Source organism: Acomys minous (assembly GCF_964271855.1).
Source record: "Acomys minous genome assembly, chromosome: 11".
NCBI lineage: Eukaryota > Metazoa > Chordata > Mammalia > Rodentia > Muridae > Acomys > Acomys minous.
Window position 1 is genome coordinate 43,229,086 of NC_140492.1, and position 23,280 is coordinate 43,252,365.

The 23,280-nt window shown below is 40.6% G+C and overlaps 1 protein-coding gene across 1 annotated transcript in view; it reads left to right on the forward strand.

Annotated features, from left to right (window-relative positions):
* BBX (BBX high mobility group box domain containing) overlaps positions 1-22,279 on the forward strand; it is an 87,117-nt gene extending 64,838 nt beyond the window's left edge. The window contains exons 11-15 of the mRNA XM_084801084.1: positions 1,954-2,043; positions 3,334-3,393; positions 10,865-11,062; positions 12,768-12,951; positions 16,344-22,279. Coding sequence (XP_084657210.1) covers positions 1,954-2,043; positions 3,334-3,393; positions 10,865-11,062; positions 12,768-12,951; positions 16,344-16,431 — 620 coding nt within the window. The 3' untranslated portion in view covers positions 16,432-22,279. The remainder of the gene's footprint in view (positions 1-1,953; positions 2,044-3,333; positions 3,394-10,864; positions 11,063-12,767; positions 12,952-16,343) is intronic.
* The last annotated feature ends 1,001 nt before the right edge of the window (positions 22,280-23,280 follow it).

Here is a 23,280-nt window from a genome sequence, read left to right on the forward strand (position 1 = left end):
GCTTATGTGGGATTTTTATGTAGGCAAACCTGTGGAGATAAAAAATGTTTCAGTGGTAGCTTAGGGGTGCGGAAATGCAGGATAAGGAGGATAGTTGCTAGCAGGTGTGCCATTCATTTTTGAAGTGATAAAATGTTATATAGTTGGTTGGCGATGCATTTATCTCCAGAGGGGAAATATTAACTATTTTAATTGAGTGATTTATTTGGTATGTGAATTATATTTCAATTGAGCTGCTTTTGCGTGCTTGCTTTTTAATCATCTCATAGAGTTGTTGGGAAAGTGAGACCACAGTGATGGGCCTGGGGTTGGGCTACAGTTTTGCATAGGATGGTGTGGAGGATTAAGCAAGTTAGTTTTGTTGATGTTTGGACACAGGCAGAGCAGGCACAGGCAGTTTTAAACAGATAACAGCTGACACAAAAATCCTTGAAGTAGGAATGAGACTACACGTACTGCTAAAGAGCAGGGATACGAAGCTGTTGACATGACAGTTCTCTGAATCTCATAGGTCTATGTTTAATAGTGTGATGTTGCTGGCATTCTAAGTACACAGAAATCTGGCTAGAGTGATGCATTTGTACGTCATCAGCCTCTAGCTTGTGAGACTACAAATGATCACCAAAGAAGAGAAAATAGAGGACAAGGAGCAAATCTGTGTTGTCCCCAACTTGGGATGCCTAGCAAGAGAAGGGAATAAAGACCCAGAGATCCTTTGGGAAGAAACAAAGCACATGGCTTGATAGAAACCTGGTAAAGAAAGTGTTCAAGGTAGAGGGTGTAACGCAAGTGTGCAGTTATTGAGGGAGCTGCTGGACAGCCCTGGGCAGTGAGAATCATCTTTCATAGCTTTGGGTTTCATAGCTTTGGATTTTCTTGAGTGTCAGGGAAGATACCTAGTTGGGGTGGGTTTCACACACAACAGAAAAATGAGATGGTAGGCAGCCCTTCTGAGGATAGCTTTGCTACAGGAGATTTGGGGGAGGAGGCAGCAACCGATGTGAAAAGTGTGAGCAAATGCCAACACCTCCTTTGTGTTTTAATTGGGTGGAATGATGTTTGTGCCCTGATGCTCAAGAGGGAGGGTGGCCTAGTGAGCAGATAGAACAAAGCACGTGGGAACACTGGTAATTTGCCACCAGCCAGAAGGTAGAGTTTGCCTCTGACACTAGTAAGTGAGAAAGGCAGCAGGGGGAGCCTGTGACACTTAGAGCTTTTTGATCCTCACACCAACCCTGTGAGTTAGGCACTGTGGTGATCCCCATTTATAGATGAAGTAACAGAAGCCATGTAAAATTATTCAGACATAAAGATCTGCAATGTATTGCAAGTAACCTGGTTCAGGAAAGATACTGTTAGTTCTGATCCTTAACTGGAAAACAACAGTTCTATTTCACCCAAAAGTACTAAGACTGAACTGTCTCTTTAGCAGATATGCTTGTTTTTAAATCACCCGTAAGCCCATCCCTTCCTAGTTTCAGAAAGGGCCAGAAATCTGTTTGATGCTCTCAGGTCAGTGGTTACCCTAAAAGTCCTCCCTTTGTAGGATGCGTTTCTTAGAAGTGAGACAGGCATTCTATCCTTTCTTTCATGGCATTTAGGAGTGTAAAGTAAAAACCTTCTCTGTTTCAAACTATCACCTCTCTGCTGTTAGCTGACTAGAGTCTGTTTCTACCCACTAAATCTGCAGCTTCCTCTCAGGGAGTCCCAGCCGTAATGGAGGCTTTTGCCCAGCACATTTCCTAGGAAAATCTCTCTGAGTTTTAAATAAGCCTGACAAAATAGGCTGAGCACTTGCTTGCTGAGTGAATCTGCAAAAGAACACTTCTTGCAACAAAGCTTACTAATTCCATAGAAGGGAGGAGGGCGTGATAATCACAAACAAAACAAAACACACAATATTGTTTTGTGCAACATTGTAAACTTAAAATATATTTATAATATTGTCTGTAGGTCCTTTCCAGTCTCAGAAAAAGAACTTATTCCACAAAATTGTCAGCAAATATAAGCACAAAAAGGAGAAGCCTAATGCTCCAGAAAAAGGTACTGGTGCCTTCCGTCCTCCATTAAGGTTTCTTGGTCACCTCCATCCTAGACTCATCCTTGAGCAAAGCTTCTGTGCACCTCCTCTCTCCGCCTTGCTTGCTTCAGTGCCATAGCGCTTGACATGGTGCCTTCATCCTTTCTAGACTCTGCAGCTATGCAAATCTCCTTCATTTAGATTCCTGCCCAAATCCATTACTTCTCTCTTTGATCACAGTTCCATATGAATCTTAAAATTGCTGTTTCTCATTTACATTTGGTGTATTTTGTAATTTAGTCTTCTAGGCCTCTTATCCATTTATTTTGTCTGGCTATTCTTATTTTTCTCATATCTGGCAACCTTTCATACAATGACCACATTTTTCCACTTCCTAAAAATCCTACAGTTTTATAGTCTTGTGAAAGTCCAACCATTTCTGTAATTTGTTAATTAAGAATTCACACAAACCTTTTTTTTTCTTCTACTCCTAAATTGTAACATATTTTCTCCATCTATGCTTCATTGTTGGCTGGACTCTTCCATCTCCTTCAGCCACAGAACTGTTATTTCCAGACAGCACTAGCGACTTGGGCACTCCACTACCTCGCCCTTCTCTGAGCATCCATTGCTATTGTGGTCTTGGTAGACCCTTGAACCTCCTCAGGGTTCATCTTACGGTTTCTATTCTCATAGCTCAAGACGTTCATTCTTGCACATAAAAGATAAGTCCTCACATCTTGCTCAGAATAGCCATGTGACCATGGAAGCTGGTTTTCCTTGGTGTCCTGCATGTCAGTGTCACAGCTACCGTAAACCTGCTCATTTGAGGCTTATTTGCACCCTACTTGCATGGCCCTGCATGCCGCATGCCAGGCTTCTGTTCAGGCTTTCACGCATTGTGTATGGATGTATGTGTCCCGCAGCTTTTACTTAATTTCAGTTTCATATCCACATCAACTCCTGGCATTACGTATTGACAATCTGCTTTCTTCTGTTTCCAGTGAGTAAGATAATGTAGGTAAAATGTCAGCTTTTGTTATTTCCTCTTACTGACCTTCAAATTGTCTTGATTAAAGCCTATATATTTTCCGACATATTTCACAAAGAACAGAATATGTTTATTTTTAACCATATCTTATGCACTCCCGTTTTTTTAGTTGGCAAATAGTTTTCAGAATAAAATAATTGAAATTACATTGTGTTTGATGTGCGTGTTGTTTCATGTTCAAATCATTTGCACAGACCTTGTTTGTTGTATATATCTATTCTTGGAGTAGAATTTCACTTTCCTTTTCTGTCCTTGTTTTTAGGAAGTGGGGATAAATGGTCACACAAGCAATTCTTTTTGAATGCCATTCACCCTACAGAAGGTAAATGAAACAGTATATTATTTAATTATATTTGGTCAAAGCTAAAAATGGAATAATTTTATAGTCTTTAAAAAATCAAAATGTATATAGGTTTAACCAACATTAGATATACATGTTCATATTGAGATTTTTTTTTTAATCAAATTGTTTGTAGTTTGCTGCTAATCATCAGTGTATCGTGTGGTATTTAGTTTGATAAAAGGAAGTTTGCAACCTTTGGTTCACACCCTAGACTCAAGTATTTTCTTAACAGTATGTCTGTGGTGCAGGAGCATAGGAGTCAGAGCTGAAAGCCGGGGCTGCTAACGGAAGTGATTTTTGACCTGACTGTTGTCCCTCACCCATTTCCCAGTTCCTCTAAATATGTGGAAACAGAATTCGCCTGAGGCACATGTGTAGCCAAACTAGTCCTAAGTTGTAGTACAGATGTCATTCTTAAGCTTTCCACACCCTATTTAAATATAGCTATAATTACTGGCACATACTAAACCCTTAGGTAGGTGTTAATTTCTTCGAGTTAAGGTGCCTTCCCTTCCTCCATCTGACCCTCCCCCAAACACACAATATTTTCATTATAGACATTTTAAAAGACTTAGTATTTTAGTGATTAGTTATAAGTTACTTCATCAGAGCTGGGTGTGGTTGTGCACGTCTACACTTGGGAAGTGGAGATTAGGAGGGAGTTAATGTTATCCTCAGTTGCACAGTGAGTTTGAGACCCATTTGGGCTACATAAGACTTCATTTCTAAAAATAAAAGGAACGTTATTTCATTTGAAAAGTCAATAGTATCTTTGAAATATTCCAGTATACTATTCTATAGGAAAGTGGTTTGGGTTTTTTGTTTGCTTGTTTGTTTGTTGTTTGTTTGTTTTCTTTTTTGATGTTTCAAGACAGGGCTTCTCTGTTTTAGCTCTGGCTGTCCTGGTACTTGCTTTATAGACCAAGGTGGCCTCTAACTCAAAGAGATCCATCCACCTGTCTCTGCTTCCCAAGTGCTGGGATTAAAAGTGGCCACCACCACCGCCTGCCTGACTTTTTTTGTTTTTAACAAATATTTTATTATTTTTCTTGGGGGGTGTCTACATGTATGTCTGTATATTATGTTTGTGTATTCAAAAGACAGCACCAGATCGCCTGGAACTGGAGTTACAGATGGTCGTGAGACACCATGTGGGTGTTGCGGGTTGAACTGGGGTCCTCTAGAAGAGTAACCACCACTCCTGACCACTGAGCTGCAACTTCAGCCCCCTATATGAGAGTTGTATTCTCTTTGTATCAACAAAAGCAAACTTATACACAGTGAGCCACCTACTACAGATGAATAAACTGGGTCAAGTGTAGAGACACACCTCTATAGTCCCAACACTCAGGAGGCAGAAGTAGGATTGCTACAAGTTTAAGGCTAGCCTAGGGCTACACAGTGTGGTGTAGGCCAACTAGGAATTTGCTTATGTCTATTTTGGGCACTTCAATGATTGAATCCAACCTTCCCCAATCCAATAGTGTGTTTGTTCACATGTGGAGGATGAGGTACATACACCTATGCCTGTACATGCTGAGCTCTGTCAGAGCACAGCAGGTGTCCTACCTACTCTGTCACTGTACCGTATGCCCTCAAGACAGGGTCTCTCACAGAATCTGGAGCTAGACCAGCAGCCAGCCTGTCCCAGTGACCTTCCTGTCTCTATCCTATCAAATTGTTTTGTCTGATAGCTACACCTGCTTTTGTCATTTTACTTTTTCCAAAAATCCAGCAGAGCATCTGCTTTCTGACCTATTATTTCACATTCGTGACTTCCATGGAATACTATTTCTGCCTAAGTGCAGGTAAAGTAAAATATGAATTGTACTATTTTCAACATTAAATTTTACTACTCCCTAACTAAAACATCTCTTCTTGTGCATTTTAAAAATATCTTCTGCATAGGTTTCATAACGATAAGGCACTAATGAACTGTCGGAGGAATCTGAAGGTGTCTGAGCTCATGTTGTTTATCACTTGAAAAGATGTTGTTTTAAGTACATTTTGACCCTGCAAAAGCGCAGAATGCATGTATAGAGTGATGTGGGGAACTCTGTGTTCTCAGACCTGCCACTAATTAGCACCCTTTTGTAGGACAAATTGCTTGACCTTGCTATAATTTACTCTGTATTTGTACTAAACGCATATGTAATTCATGTACAGGGCTTGGGGCTGACGTACATGGTAATACATAAGCATTAAGTTCCATGTCCCTCTTAACACATGATGATTTTCCTCTAGAGTCTAATGAGTGCTGCAATGGTAGAAGCAACTGCATGCCAGAAGTTTGGATGCTCCGCCCTGGGTGGCGATAGAGTCTGCTATGCAGCCCCCAGAGTTTAGTATAGAGTAGCTATTGATGATACTTAATTACTTATTTGTTATTGGTGCTTATTGAGCCAAACTTTGGAGATCCAGCTCTGAAAGGTATTTTTTACTTACAACTGAGTGAAAATTCATTTTACATGGCTGGGAAAATGGAAATCAATTTGAGCTTCAGAAAATCACTAGTATTTTAAAGTGAGTTGTTTTGGTTATTTACTTTTGTACCATCCCCGAAATTACTTGTTCAGGTGGTAACTCTGAGAACTATCCAGGCCCTTCTCGCATTCTTTCTGACACCTATGACCATATCACTGCTTATTAAAGTTCACTTTGCAGGGTGTAAATGTAGAAAGACATAAAATGAAACCATAGTACACGGGGCTCTTAGCATATATCAAGAAGATGGGGGAAATTGTCCGTGACCTAGAATTGGCAAGATTTTTCTGGTCAGCTGAGAAGGCCCACCCTAGCCACTGTTTCTCCTTCCATTGAATGTGGTGACTAAAGATTTCTAATTCCACAATGATGACATGGTAATAGTTAATAGTTAATGACACCTTGAAGGCTCTTTTTTTTTTTTTTTTTTTTTTTTTTGAGTATTTTAAAGTTTGATGGTAACCTCATTGGATTAAGGAGGGTTTTTCAGCCCCATACACATGATTTTTAAAAAATTGAAAGTCAGCCAAATTGTAAAAAAGAAAGAAATTGGGATTCTCTCTACTTATACTTTGGCCATTACTGTTTCATTTTTCCAGGCAGATCTGTCAACTTTTAGCTCTCATTTGGTTTACTGTAATCCCAGCATCCTGGAGACTAAGGTGGGAAGATTGAAGTTCATGGCATCCTGGACTATATAAGTGCCAAGCCAGCCAGGGCTGTGCTTCAAACTCCCTTCCAGATATTTAGGCATGATCCATGTAGCCAGCCTAACTTGATCTTTTTCCCTAAGTCTAGAACTATTGCTCTGTAACTCCATCAATGTCTCCCAGGGTCATAGATGTGGCTCCTTCATCCCATTCTCTTTTCTTTAGTTCATTCGGCATCTGACTTGTTTTAGTTCATGGGAGACCAAGCAAAGGCAATGAGATTTCAAATGCAGCCATAATGATTTCAATGCAACTTTGAATTTCCCAGTTGGAATGTAAATTCCTGATTCTAGTAGCCTCCTGGGGTGCAGTCCAAGTACAGCACTGTTTTCCTAAAGAATATTCTCCACATTTGGGGAGTAGTTTGGAAAACAAAGCAGTCTCTTACTGACAGGGTCCTGATGTGGTTCCAGGAGTGAGCTCGTGTTATCGCCCTCAGATGGTGCACTCCACGCATGCTATGGTTATTGTTGAGTGTGAAACCTAGCCCTGTGGACTTGTTCCAGTGTACTTGAGTAATTTTGTGCGTTCAATTAAAACCCCAAAGAGAAATGACTAATGTGCTCTCTGATGGCAAAGTCTTTCTTTTGTCACATTTCTGTTGGCTTGCGTAGGGGAAGAAAGGCTTGACTTCCTCCCTGGGCTGCTTTACTGTGTGCCTCACATGCCCTGCCCCCTCATTTGCTTTGCTTTGGATCGCTGTGGTTGAATACTGTTTTTTCACAGAGGACTGTTTATTTGACTCACCCTTTCCTTCCTCAGTTCTGTCTTAGGAGATTCTCCCTGAGGCCTGACCCTTTGAGTAGGCTGCTGCACATGGCTGTGTTTTCTAGATTTCACCTCAATTTAAAGCATGGGTCAAGACCTTTAGCACTCCACTCCGCAGCTCTCTAACATGGCTGTATTCCATACCTTTGTCAAGTGTGAATGATGCACCGTGTCCATGATCAGTTCCAGACCTGATAATAGGTTTAGATGAAACTCATGGGTGAGCAGTGTCGGTTCATTCTGGGCTGCTGCCACAAACTTCCCATGGATGCTTTCTTGCCTTTCGCTAGTCTGTAACTTGTTACTTCCTTGTCTTCTTCTAATAGGCTGACATCTAGAACTTGACTGTTGCTGATGCCTTTTTTGATGTCCTCCTGTTGTCTGCTTGTGGACCTGAATTCTCCTCCCATACCTAGTCCTTCAGCGGCCATGCCTCTGGTCTCTAATGTGTCTCTACCAGGTCATCTGGAAGAGACTTTTAGAAGAACAAGTACTTAGTATAATGTAATCAGGACTCAGCAGTGAAAGTCAAGGAAAACAGTGATAATCTACAAATCTCCTTCCCACTTCGGACCCTGGAGCTGACTAAGGCTATTTCGCCACCACCACACACACACCCCGGGCCCCCAATCGAACCCTTGTTGTAGACTATGTGACAAAGCCACCCTCTTGGGTCTGAGTGTCTTCTTTAGAGCTAATATAGCCCAGTGCACATCCTTACATTGAGGCCAACGGTCCCACAGTTAGTAAACTGCAGTTCGAGAAGGGAATCCTGGTGTCTGTGGCTTGTTTCTCTAAAACCCTGTCTTCTCTGGAAGTCAGATTATCATTCACAAACTGCCTGGCCTTTTCTTTTCCTTGGCTCTTTTTCCTGATACAGTGTACTTTTTACCTTTGGAACTGTGTTTTCCCCCTTTACTACAAGCTCTAGTTGTTGCTTGTTTTGTTTTGTGTTTGGCTGTTTTGATGTTTTGTTTTGTTTGGGACATTAGTGTACTCTGGGATGTCCTATCTATAAAGCAGTGATGACGCTGGAGAGGTTGGCAGAACTCCCTCTAGCTAGAGTGACAGCTAAGGGAGGGACCTGGGTAGGAAACCAGCAAAGCTGAAGCCTGTGGAAATGCAACAGAGACATTATTTAATGTTTGTTGTAAATTCACATTTGGCTTCTTTCAACTTGTCTGAGGCTTTGAGTTTTAAGGCTATATAGTCCTTAAACTTCTTTGAAGTATTTCTAACCAAATTGTAGTGGTTTTTTTTTAATTAGCGCTTCTATTTTTAAAATTTTACATATATACTTCCATTGGCTTATGCTAAGCTAAGAAGCAAAGTTATGAGTAGTCTGAGCCTGAGTACCTACCAACAAAAACTATTCCATCCTTGAACCTGGGACTAAGTCTAAAATTGTAAGGTTTTTTTCTGATTGGGAATTCTGTACTTGAAATAGTGCTTAGAAGCATTGCTTAACAGGTGTTTTGGAGGTAGTGTTAAATCAGTGACTGTTGCCTTAAGCCTGTCCCCACACAGTCATTTATGTTGCAATATTGAGATATTGATCAAGAGCAAAGAAAAGTCCATACTCTATTTTGGTAGAATTGGAGTGATTTTCCCACATGTTTGGAGTGTGAATCAACCTCTTCATTTCAGATATATATCACCATGATTTCCAGAGCAAAACATATTAATAATTACAAGTCCTCCCTTAACAAGGCCACATCTAAGATCACTAAAGAGCTAAATTAAAATTTACAATTAGATTCATAGGAGTATTTCTATCAGAGAGTATGTTTTTCACACCTGAAGCTATTCTTACTGGATTTTCCTCTTGCTACTTATTTTTATACTATACATATAGGTGTTTGGTTGGTTGATTTTTTTTTTTCAATACAGGGTCTCTCTGTGTAGTCATGGCTGTCCTGGAACTCGCTCTATAGATCAGCCTGATCTCAAAAGTGCACCTGCCTCTGCTTCCCAAATGCTAGGGCTAAAGGTGTGTGCCACCATTGTCTGACTGTTATATGTATAGCTTAACAAAGTCAGTGCCTACCCTCAGTTCCATCGTCCAATTTATACTCTTTGTTTGGTTTTCTTGGGCTTTGTCATGTTAAATCTTGATTCCCTGACCTAGTCTTGACTTTACTTTGACACAAATGATTTCTATGTCTACCTTCATGAGATTGAATGGCCATTAAAATTGATAGAAAAATGCCTAACATTTTTCCTGTCCAAAAACTTAGACCAGCCACTGCCATTAAAAAAAAAGAGCTCCAAGCATAAAACCTGGTTGCTTTTCTTTTTTAAATCTATTTATTTGTATGTATATCCTACCTGCATATATGTCTTGTATCACATGTATGCCTAGGGCTTACCAAAGACAGTATGGAATTCCCTGGGATTGTAGTTACTGAGGGTATCTGCCACATGAGTCCTCAAGAAGACCAGCCATTGAGCTTAAGGGCTGATCCATCTCTCCAGTCCAATATTATAGTTACTTTTTAATGTTTACTATACTAGTAACTACATGTTCCTTTTTTTTATTTCAAAATAAGGGGATGTGAGGGAGAAATGTCTGAGGAAATAACAGACAAGTATTCCTATGTAATAGACACCAGAGAAGAAAGCTTTAATGGCTTGTACCTTCTTTACCCTCAGTGCGAGTCACCAACAATTCAGTCCTGTGCTATTAAGTGATTTATTGGTTTTGCAATTATGGTGCCAAAGCCCAGTCTCTCCATGACCTGCGCTTCATTCAGTTGTCTCATTTCACTTTCTCCTAGAATTCAGTTTCATTTGCATGCAGACTCCACCAATGTTTGTCCTATCCTTACTGATAAGTCAGTACATGAGAAAGTTTAAGCCTCACAATTTCCTTTTCTGCTCAGTCCATCCTGGTACTTGAAGGTAAACGTCCTGGATGTAAATGTGAATTTAAGAAGGACATATTTAATCTCCCGTGTCTTCAAACAATTATTGTTAGCACCCTGCCTAACTGTACTGGCCCAAAAAATCTCAGAAGGGTGCCCTGATCACACCCAGAATTTGTGATCTCTGCGGATACAGGTGGAAGGTTTGCATACATTAATACCTCCACCCCATCCAAGCCTGCCAGGCCCATAGATAGTTAAAAGGGAAAGAGGGAGCTGGGGATGTAGATCACTGGTGAGATGCTTGCTGGTCATATGAGATATCCTGGGTATATTACTTCACGTCATAAAAGAGGCATGAGGGGATATATCTGAACCCTGTGAACATTTAAAGAAAATATAAATAAGTCGTAAACAAATTCTGAGAATTTTTCCTCCCCCCCCCCCCCCCCCGTGTGTGTGTGTGTGTGTGTGTGTGTGTGTGTGTGTGTGTGTGTGTGTGTGAATGTTTTGAAAACTCTTCACTGTAAATTCTCCAATCAGGTAGGTCAGGCATGTAGAAACATGTCTTTTCCAGAATGGTGCTGATGCCTTGTGTTTAACTCTGTGTTTATCCTGTTTCAGCCATATTTTCAGAAGATAAAAACACCACAGAGCCTGCTTATAAGGTTAAAAATGCCCTATCCATTCCCAACACTCCAGAGCCAACAGCAATGCAAGAGCCTTTAGTGGGCAGCCAAAAGAGAAAAGCAAGGAAAACCAAGATCACACATCTTGTCAGGACTGCAGATGGCCGAGTATCACCAGCAGGAGGTACTCTGGGTAAGAAGTGAGATCTTTAATTAAGGTTTTGAGAGCCAGCAGGTGTCCATCTTGGCCACGTTGGCCAGCAAGTGACTGTAAGCCAAGTGTGGCTTCTCAGTGAAAATCTGGTGTATTCTGTGACTTTCTCCTCCGCACATGCTGTATTCTGTGTTCTAAAGTCATAGCTGTTTCTCCAAGCCTATGTCTGACTCCCGAGAAAGCAAAGGTAATCTTTAGAATTGCTGGCTGCTTTTCTTCAGCATGCCCCAAGACAGTCTTACTAAGTAAGTTACAGAAGAGCCTAGACTGTCAAAGCTCCTAGATGGGTCTGTGTGACATGGTGCTCTATTCATGTCACTACAAGCTGGATTATTAGATATTCAAAGCAATGAATTAGGGAACCTGAAAATAAATTTCTGAAAGGCTCCAAGTTAAAGGGTAAGAATGACTGAACATCTTAAAAATCTTGGTGTGTGGTGCTAACTAGGCATAGCGATCTTAGTTGTTGCTGGTTTGCCATTCCATTTGATCTGACTTGGGTTAGGACCAGTGTTGGCAGAGATGAATTGCTTGCTGAATTGGTAGTAGAGGACAGTTTATTAATTTTGCACTTTTCTTGTGTTTGTGACTTTAAATGATGGTTAGAACCACAAGGCAGATGAGACTCCTAGTCTTAGTTTCCTGTCAGAGGTAAAACTTTGAAGAGGTGGAATTCTGTGTCTGAGTGAGGGTAGGGAGAGGAGGGCGGGATGGTCAGTGTGAAGACTAGCATCTCTAAGTTGGTCCTTCTAGTCCTTCCTCCCTTCACTTCCTAATCTACGTTCTGACCTGTGACCTTTATATTTCTTTATCCTTATTTCACTTATGTTTGTTGTATAAAATAGTAGGTGCCATAATGACATTTTTATTCATCTATATGTAATATATGATTGATCATATGTAGCTCCCATTACTCTATCCTCTTCCCCTCTTTGCTCCCCTTTTCCTCAGTAGTCTTTCTGCTTTTTGTGTGTAACTTTCACTTTATAGATATTTACATCCTTGTTCATTTGTGTTCTCGTTCATTCTCATTTGTAGGAAAAAGAAATTTTAGAAAATAACTCCCTTTTTGCATAGGAAAGCACCGTGCCACTTTTATGTCCTAATTATAACAGTCATATCTTTTTATCAGTTGTTTTCTATATTTAAATATTCTAAAAGTTCTGTCTCTCCTACAATGTTTGCATAACGAAGAAAATTCTCCCTCTGTCTTTCCGTAAGTACTAGAAAGCCCTTTGTCTTCATTCCTTTAGGCGTTTGGAACAAAGTCACAACACGGGAGCTCAGCAGGACTGATTATCTGTTGTTCAGTCCGGTTTGCCTGTGAGAACTGCATCAGACCCAAAGCCTAGTGACAGTGTATGGGATGGCTTCTTGAGAAGTGCATACCCATCACAGAAAGTCTCGTGGGTTTTATTTTAGTCACAACCCACTTTCTTCTTCTCACCCAACACTGAACCATTCTTTGACTGTGAATAAAACACACCTTCTCTCCAGTTAAGTTTAGGGCACAGTCCACAGTTGAACTTTAATGAAAGTGCTTTGTTACCTTGGAGAAAGAGACTCTGTATGCGCTTCACTACTTGAAGGCAGCATACATGGGCAGGAAAGACACTGCCTGTCACAATGCTTCCTCAGTGTCCTCTGAATGATCCTTCCGTGACAGATTTCTCTTTTGCTTCAGATGACAAACCAAAGGAGCAACTGCAGAGGAGTCTCCCGAAAGTAGCCGAGACATACTGCAGTGGGGATTGCTCACACAGTGCGGCTGAGGAGCCACGGAGCGCTACTCCAGAGATGCCTGCTGTGTCTGCGTTCTTCAGCCTCGCTGCACTGGCTGAGGTTGCAGCTATGGAGAATGTGCACAGGTGAGCGATCAAACGTGAGAGGAGGAAGCACTGTGGAAGCCAACAGACCATTTCAGAAATGACTGGGCATTGTGCACAGTGTTCCGGGCTTCCTACTGAGTTCAAGGGCACAGTTATTTATGAGTGGTTGCAAAGTGTATATATGAATTAGCAGTGTGGGAAATATTAGCAAACATGGCAACTAAGTATTTTATCTGAGTATTATAATATTCTATGGCTAAACTTTATTTCCACGAAATCCCTGTGAGTAAAGAAGCGGTATTATCTAAACATCCTAGAGTCAGATCTTGAGGCAGAGGTTGAGGGGAGAACAACACAGTCTCCTGAGCATGGCGATTGCCCTCTCTCATCCCCAGCACTGGTTGGGAGTGGCTGAATTTGTTAACTTTCTGTTGTGATAAAACTCTATGACTAAAGCAACTTCTAAAAGGAAGGGCTTAAGGGCCTACAGTTCCAGAGGGGTAAGAGTCCATCATGAAGGGCAGCAAGCAGCACACATGGTGGCAGGAGCAGTTAGCTGAGCGCCCCACCTCAACCACAAGGACAAAGCACAGGCAGGAAATAGGAAACGGGGAAAGACTAAACAGTCAAAACACTCTCCCCATCACATGCTTCTTCCAGCAAGGTCTCCCAAAGACCGACTCTATGACCACCCCTCCCCAAACAGCACCACTCAGTGGAGACCGAGCACTCAAATATCTGAGCCAGGGGGAGCATTTTTCACTTAAAACACCACAGTGCCACTCTTGTCATGGAGATGTTATGTGGATGACTGACAGCTCAGTGCTAACACTGTGTGTTCAAGATAAGGTCCATCTTGACATCTGACTCATGGCACACAGAAACCCATTTTTTTTTCTTCAACCCTATAATCTGCCCCTCAGTTTTCTCACCTTACGTTGAACATGACGATCTCCCCAAAGAATCAAAAATTGTAAGGATCTGACCAGAGCAGTTGTAAGAACTCTCTGAATTCAATGAAGTTCCCGTAGAAAGCACATTAGGTTCCAACTTTATAACTGGATCTTCTGCTACTCACTGGGTCCTTTGGGAATGAAAGAAGGGCTTCCCGTGAACCCAGGTGTTTTACTCTCTTATTCAAAGTGGATAACCCATTGAAGAGTGACGTTATTTAGTAGACTTTCTGTTGAGTACAAAAGCTTTAAAAGCTCAGCACGCTAGACACATCTATAGTGTGCTAGAGCCCCTCTTAACTCCAGGTAAGCTTGAAGGCCTGGCTAGCAGCTCTATTTCCTCCTGGCCCTTGAGCTTTCAATTCTAGAGCCCCTTACAGCAGCTTCCAGATATCTCCTGGAAGTCCTTCCTTTTCACTGGTGCACTGAGACTTCCCACTGCTGACAGACAATCCTGGAATCCACTAAATCTGAGAGAAATGATGCATCTCCACTTGCACACACAGACAGAAGCATAAAGGCTCGGAAAAGGTACACAGTCTCCTCAGTGCTACCACAGTCTCCTCTACACACAACTGCACACATCATTGTCCTGTCAGCTAGCTTTATATGGCTTCTTGCTTAACAGCAGCAGAAACCCCAAGCAAGCTTTTCCACTCCCAGGAAACCTACCCCATGCCCTCCACAGCCCTGCTGTGCACTCATAGAAATATTGGCCCCATCCCACCCAGGGCATATTTGCCTTTGTACATCCTCACAGGTGAATTGTTGTAATTCTAGCCCTTGTGTTTAGTCCCCTTCTCTCAAACGCCCTCCAGCTGCTGCAGTTTGTGCATTCCTTTCTGAGACCAACTGCACATTAGGTTGTAAATATATCTGCTGATGTTTCATCTCCTCCTGATACATTTTGAAAGCGAAACATTGGTTTTATTTTTTATGTCTCAGCTTAGGTGGCTCTTGGCCTACCAGTAGGTGAATGGATGAGGTAGTTCTTAATGTATGCCTGCCTAACCATAGGCATAGAAAAATACTATGGGTAAGACTTTTCTATCACTTACCATTAGAAAGAACTGCATCAATTACTAAAATTATACCATTAGCCTAACAAATGTTAGTGTTCTCTTTTCCTTGTTTTTTTTTTTCCTTTCCCAGTACTTCATAAAATTCTTTTCTGTCTTTAAATATAAGTAGACAATCATAAAGGTTACAAACCAGTATCTTAAACTCACTTTTCTTGAGGAAAGGGCTGAATATATTGGACAGTTAGTATTCAACAGCTGCTGCACATGAATGAACAAATTAATAGAATTTTGATCCTAGCATGTTTTCTTCTTCTAAAACCCTTAATATCTTGTATACTCCAAGTGTCCTATATATCAGTATTATTTGTCCTTTTTGCACATAAAGAGAAATGTGGATGTAATTATAAAGCAGGTATTTGCTGCATTTTAAAATCATCCTTTCGTTCTGTATATTCTGAAGAACTTTATTGGAAGGTGAAGCCTGTGGCAACAGCTGTTGTCAGCGCTGTGCTGTGCACCACAGGCCATGGCAGAGGCAGCCTGAGTGTGCTTGTCTAGCGCAGCAGGCTCGCTGGTTCACCCCTGCCTTCTGAGGATGAGAAACCTGGCAAAAGTTTTAAACGGGGCTCTCACAACCATGAGTGTATTTTTTTACTACCAAACATACAAAATAGTGAAAAATCAGCTGTGTTTTGGCACAAATTCCATTCAAATGATGGAAGTCTCTGTTAATTCTCCAGTTCTGTCATGAATTTTTCTTCTGTGTGTACTGACTTGGGCTCACGTATTATCAGGCTGGATGTTGTTTTTGCCATTTAACATTCAGTGTCAGTACTTAATTCCATCACTGAAACTGTCTCCGTGTACCTGTGAGACATCATATGGGAGGTTGGCACTGCTTCTTCGCTTGTTTATTTTCTTCTTTTTGTTGTTCTGTTTGCATCTCTTCAGAAGAACTTAAGTTTAATAAAATATTTTTAAAAAGAAAAAAGAAAAAAAAAATGAGCCTGGCTATTTCCAGTCAAAATAAAGAGAGTCTCCTCTTTGGGCACATTGAACATAGAAAAGTGTTGTTTAAAAACATACATGCATTAAGAGGAAGATGTTACCATAGAACATCATCAGAACATCCTGTCTGAAGCAGTTGCTTAGATCTGTGGGTAATTCAGGTCTTTATCTCTACAGAATGGAAGGCCTTAGCTTTGCATCTGACAAGAAAATACATTGTTAGAGTTTAGGGAGAGGGAGGAAACATGACTGTTCAGAAAAGAAATAAAACAAAAAGGAAAGAACAAATAAATTCCTAGGACAAAGCCATCTTTAATTAAACGACTAAGTAGCAGTTAATTATTATTGAGTGAGACAATGGAAAGTTCTTATCACTTGTTGTCTTTGCATAGATTATATGCCCTCAGTAAGTGACTTTTTTCCCTTTTTTTTTTTTTTTTTTTAACAGAGGTCAGAGATCAACTCCGCTCACCCATGATGGACAGCCAAAAGAAATGCCGCAGGCTCCTGTACTCATTTCTTGCGCTGACCAGTGACGCGCCCTTTAATTGTAAAACATTGTGCTTTACCTTCTACCCTAGCCTTGTCTTTACAGGGATGCTAGCGAGTCCATGTGGTGGGAAGTACAGACTGCAAACAAATACTTGTTGCCCACACAGCCCAGATTCACTTGAAGCCGGACTTAGCATTCTGGGCCCCTTTGTTGTTTCAGAAGCCACAGTTTTGAGGGCAGTGTTACTGTGTGATACTGAGCAAAAGCAAAGTGCCCTGGACCTTTGCTTTGCATGGAAGGAAGGCTTTTGATGGTGACCGGTGGTGACTTGGTAAAAGGCTGCCTTCGCTCGTCCAGCATCCCTTTTACCAACCAGAGAGTGTGAAACTAGTTTCATATATTACCTAGTTATTCTTTCAAAACAAAACAGACAAAAAAAGGAGAAAAAAAAACCCTGACGCACTGCACTAGTTATTATTAGATATTCTTAGTCTTTTGTACATGAAGATTTAAGTTCTAAGATGGTTTATATAATAGGTTATACCTACATTTATATTGTAGAATAAATATTAAAAAGCCTGTACCAGAGACTCCCAAGCAGCATGGGCAGGCAGACGTACCATTGTTAGCGGTGTATGCTCGGCCTTGTGGTCCATATATTCTGCACTTTTATATTTGCCACCAGAGTGGTAGTGGTAGTTTGCTGGCAGAGAGAGAGAGAGAGAGAGAGAGAGAGAGAGAGAGAGAGGGAGGGAGGGAGGGAGAGAGAGAGGAGATTGAGAAAGAGAATATTACAGTTCTTACAATCTGAATTCTTTTCTTAGCCTTGAGTGACCAAGAAGAATTTGCTTGGGGCAAATTGTGGCAAATATTTTCCCAGAAAGGGGAAGCATCCTACAGATTACAGATTACTGATGTTTTCATGCCTTGAGGATTCTTTTATTTTTACACAGAGGTCTAAGTGACCAATGGAGCGTTCATATAAACAAACAACAAAAAAAAAGACAAAAATATTATTCAGAAGTGACCTTAGTATTACTTCATTATTCTAAACACATTGAAGATGCTCACTTCATAATGGACTTGGAGCTTCAGACCTTTTCCATCCGAGACAGACAGACTGGACGGGTTGCGATTGCTATGCACAGCCTAATGGGCACTGCAGATTTTAGAAGCCATTTGGAGTTTGTATTGTTGAGGAGGTATTGAGCAAACGAGGGGGGAGGTGTGTCTGAAGTGCGCCTCTCAGTCAGATCCACCTACAAGTTTCTGTTTCCTTCTTTATGTTTTGTTGCTTTTTAAGCATAAAACCAACCATATGCCAGTGCCAAGTGGATTAACTGGCTTACAACGTTCAACATATTGACTTAACCACCTGACGTTCACAGTGTCTTGTTTCCTAGCAACAGATGCAAAGTGAAACATCAAAATTAATCTGAGGCTACAGATTTTACAGGGTATTTGTTCCATAGCACAAAGTATTTCCCACTCTTGCATCACAGCACAAACTACCAAATTTTAATTTTTGGATCCCAGCAATAATTTTTAATAGTTTTCAAACTGGTGGAGTTTTGATAGTGCTAGCTGGAGTTTGAAGCTTTTGAATTAGATCTCTAAATGGTGACAGTTTACATGGTTTTATCTAGCTTTCTTATTTATACTTGACTGAATTGTAATGGTGATTTTTTTTTCTAATTGTAATTTGACCTAATAGCCATATACAATGACTCTATTAATACTGTCTAGGTCTAGCTTCTCATGTTGTAGATATTATGTCAGTTCCGGTGCTGGAAAATATGTACAACAATACTAACAGGATTGAAAAAGATAGAGGTTTGTTTTGTTTGTTGTTGTTTTTCCAAAGCAGGTAGGGAGGGCAACAGAGTATTAGAATTGTGTCCTCAAATACTCATGTCATTATGGGGATGGAGGAAGCAAGACTTCGTAAAAGGTAAATCAGTAGGTATAGCTTAACCCCACTCACATAGAAGTAAGCCAAGTGAACAGCCCCAGATTTTAACATACTATTTTTACTATGATAACAGTTTTAATAATATTTTCTAAATTTCAAAACAAAAAAAGTGAATGTTTGGAAATTGCTGGGTCCTGATGTTGGTGGCTGTTGGAGTTTTGGACCACTTGCTAGCAGTGATTTAAATATGATAATTAGCTAAAAACCCAAAAAAAAATCAATAACAAAAGTAGAAAACCAACAATTGCATTGGTGCAGAACATGCATCTTGACAATGGTACTAACTTGTTATTCTCTAGAACACCTTAGAATAGATCTATTTTTGCCAGAGCGCCCTCCTTCGGTCCTCCGAATACATTTCACTAGAGTCTCATAAGAGATTGCTGTATATTCCTGAAACTTTTTTTTTTTAAAGAAGCAAACAAAATGACTTTTTTCTACATGGTTAATATCTTACCTGGTCTGCTTTTCCTAAACCCCAGTGGCTTTTCCCTTAGGCAGGGTGGGAATGGGAGGGACTTACTGGATATGACTGTTTTCAGATACTTTAAAAAACAAACCTTTTTGTAGAAATGCTTAATTTTTAAGCGGTTAGGCACTGAAAGTAGCAGAAATCCTGCAAAGCTTTATAGTTCTCCAAGTGAGGTCTTGATTTCAGTAGCTGTGCTTCTCATGCCCCGAATCTGCTGGAGAGGGGTGTTGGTATTTTCAGGTAACGTTTGTTAGCACAAATCCTCCAGTCCATTATGTTGCACTCAGCTCTATTAGTGTTGTTACCCTTCGTTTCCCTCCTCTCCTTTTGGAAGCTGGTGTTGCTGTATTACTCTGATTTGTACTTGTGATCTGCCAGCGAGCACCGTCTACACTAACATTTGTCTCACAGTATCCTCAAGAAAACAAGTCGTTGCACCTTAGCTATATCTCAAGCAAACCAAAATACAATGTTCTTCTGCTCTGCTCTGTTCTAAATCATTGTAGCTTATCTTTCTGAAACCATTTTTGCATCTAGTTGAAATTGTCAGTATTTATGCTTTTAACCCCAGTTTCTAGATTCAAACCTGTATATAAAACTTTTGAAAGTTGTCCCTGCCCTTCTCTACAGTGCTGGAAGTGGAAGGTCCTGTCTCAGGTGCCAGCACAGTACTCCTCCAGCGTTCTCTAAGCTTTTATTTATTTTAGTTGTTCTGGTATTTCCGACGTAATTTTGAAATGTCTAGATTATATTATGGTAACTAAAACTACAGCTCTTAAGCTGAGTGAAAGAAGAAAAAAAAATACTGTAAGACATCCCTGAAGTTGTGTTTGGGTACTGTAAATGAGATCAGGAAAAGGAAAATGTCCCACAGCCACATTGGAAACTACAAGTTCTTGTCCCTGGATTAGGTTAGTCTCAGATGATGAATCAAAACTCCTAATTCATTCAACCCCCTCTTGATTGATCTTGTCATTCCGGCAGCCTTTTCCCCACAAGCACCAGGAATTATTTGATTTTATCAGATGTTGCTCGGAAGCCAAGCTGAAATAATTCCCATATTATCATTGTTGTCCTACTTCCGGCCTTTACAGTTACTAGAGAAAAATGATGGCAACACTATGAGTGGAAAGGAGAATCTGAACCCGCCTGGGGGTTGGAGTCTCATGTGTGGAATCCCTATTGTTTTCTTACTAGTCAGATGCTTTGCTAAGTCATGAAAAATGTGTTTGCACTCTGCAGTCTTTGGCTCAGCGTACGAAGTGTTTGCACCAATGTAAACTCTCAAAGTATGAATTGCCATGGAACAGGCATTAGCTGAAAACTGAACGGCGTGTTTTCTTTATAGGGTGGGGTGGGGAATACTGCGTAGCTCTGTTCCAAGCTTGGCATGTGATACTAATGTGACGCAGTGGGACCATGCTGCCTGTTAAACTACTGTATGCGTCGTCGTAAGTGTTCTGAAGACCAGCAGCTGGAGGTTGGAGGACAGCACCCATTCAACAGAGGAGAGGAAGAAAATCAGGGGAGGCCTGGAGTCACCGTTTGTCAGGGAAATGTTGGGTTGTACGTGATGCTGTTGAGATTCACCTTTGACTGCACTGCTCCACAGAGCCCTCAGATAAGGCCAATCCTCGTGGGCTACCTCGGCTTTCAAAGTTAATTTCCTAAGTCTGTCTTTCGCCTCTACCTTCAGTGCCACGAGTTTTCACTGCAGTGTTTTGACTTCACAAAACCGGCTTCTCCAGAGAGAATGACGCCTTGCTGCAATGGGCAGTAGAAGCAAGTGCTTATCACATCTGACCTGTAAAGTGTTTGCAGTGACTGCTGGGTGGAAATTGAGTTTAGATTCTCCCCACGCATCCTTGTTTTGCACTTTATGCAAAGTGTATTAATTGCTAATTAGATGTTGTTTCTGTTTATACAGGCATTCCCAAAGAGTTAGACTGGACTTGGTTTTATTTGAGTTTGGGGATTGTTAAGGAAGGTCTTACTTAGACTAACAACATGTGTATAGTGAAAACAGAAGCAGCTGTGTAGTTCATGGAACCATGTATCTGGTGAATGGTCAGGGTTTGATGGACTACTTTGCTTGTGTTTGGAAGTGATAGCTGAGCTGGTTGTACTCCACGCTGAATGACTGTCCTTTTCTGTGGGGACATTATTACCTTCTTACATTTCAGAACAAAGAAGCAACAGAAGTAAATGACACCCATTTGACTTCTTTGTGTATCTGCACCTATTTGTGCTACTCTTTCCTTCAAATATATAAATATACATTTAAGGGGGAGGAAAAGTTTCCTCTTTTGACCAAATTTTATATGTGGTGGTGTGATTTTTACTGATAAATTTGCAAGAGGAACTTTATACTTAAAAGTTCTGTGGCCACTGTTTTGTTTTGCTTTGTTCTTTTTTGTTTTGTTTTTTGTTTTGTTTTTTTTATTATTATTATTTTCTCTCATGGCAGCCAGTGGTCAAACTGATCATGCCTTCAATTTTATTTTCATGCACAAAACTAGTTTTGTGAACATTACTACTACTTCCAAAGATTTTCTGATAACTTGGGCCAGAACTGGTGACTGAGTAACAAGGGTCTGATTGAATGCCTCCAAACCCACCCACAACACGAATCTTACCTCACAAGCTCTAACCTAAATCATAGAGACACTCATGTTCCATGCACGTCACTGACTTCTCTGTTGCTCACCAGAAGGTGTTTGCTCTTGTCTCCTGACACCTCACGTTAGTGCCTGGGCTCTTGGGGCAGCAGAACCTAGAGTCAAGAAGGCTGGGGACCTTGAGCTTAGCAATTGTTCAGTCACATTTTCATGTCATTAGCACTAAGCAAACCTCTGGCTCTCAGGAATTTGTCAAAAGGCTGATGAAACCTCCTGAGGTTCCACACACCAGGTTATAAACTGGTTCTCATAGGTTTGAACTGCTTACATACATGTCATAAATTAACTGTAGCTTCATTTGACCCCAGGTCTTAAGTCTGTTAACAGTTTCAGCATGATCGATTCGCTCATTTCTATTTTTGTTTTATTTTGCTTTGGAAATTGGCTTGGTTCTCTTTAGAGTTGGTGTAAACATGCCATGTAATAAATGATTTCCAGTTAATGGTACAACAGAATTATTGCTTTCTTAGATGTATGTGTAGTAAAAGTCAATATATACATTTATATAATTTCTTCAAAATCTTATACCTAATTTGATATTTCTAAAAATTGCACATGTAAGTCATGTGTATAACATGCTAAAGTACTTTAACTGTGATCTTAAAACTGAATAAAAATATTTAATAAAAATTTGAAATATTTTAAAGATATTATTCACATACATTTCTTGATGTTCATATTACCAACCATAGAACATGTGCCTTCGGTGTACCGTGTCCACTAAGAAACAGTAGAGAACATAATAAAGGATTCTTCAACTACTTCAGAACATTGGTTAATGGCTTCCCCTTGCACTATGTTCACCTGAGCCTGACCACTGTCTAAGGAGTTTTGGTTGCTCTCCCCCAGTGTGGAGGGGAGTCCAATAGAAGAAAGATTCACTTTAGGCTGCCACATGGGATGAGAGCTTTTAGGAAAGAATTCAGCATCCTCTTGCCTTAGATTGTAATAAAACTGTAAGTTACATCATGTAAGCCATGGCCTACCAGTAAAAGCTCAGACCTCAAACAGAGCATTCCTGAGCCTTGTCTTATTTTAAAAGTCCTGTGTAACTCACCTTTATCCAGCACTTGGGAGGTAACGGCAGGCACTTACCTTTGTCCCATGAGGTAAAGGCAGGCAGTCCAGGTTTGAGGCCAGTTCCAGACCAGCCAGGGCTATGTAATGGGAACCTGTCTCAACTGCAAATCCAAAGCAAAACAGCTCTCTGGAAACCATATGGATATCAACATAGATGTGTAATAACGTAGATTTGGTACCAAGTACTAGACCATCATCCACTCTCCACTGGGTATTGAGCCTCCCTGAACCACTTAGTCTAAGTAGATGTGTTACCACCTACAGTTGCTGTGGGGCTAGAAATTGTTGGCATGGTGCCTTTAATGTAAATGAACATTACATGCTAGTTATTCCCCGTCCAAGTTGGCTTGCTTCCTGAGTATATTCAAAGGATGAAGAGGGCCCACACATGGTTGCGTACAGTGTGATCTCCCACATTCTGAGGCAGAAAAATTGAGAATTTCAAGTTAGCCTGAAAGGGTGCAATATTCTAAAGTTAAGTTGTATGGGGAGATTTGATGGTGTGAAAGCTCTAAATGGGTTACATTTCTATATGTTCATACTTAGGTACATGAATGTTCTTTTGTAAAATTAATCTACCTAATGAATTACTAAAGTAATGGAATAAAATCAGGAGAGAGGGAGGCTGCTGGAAGAGGAGGAGGGGTCCTTGGTAAAGATACAAATTCTGTTAGAAAAAAAAGTGACACT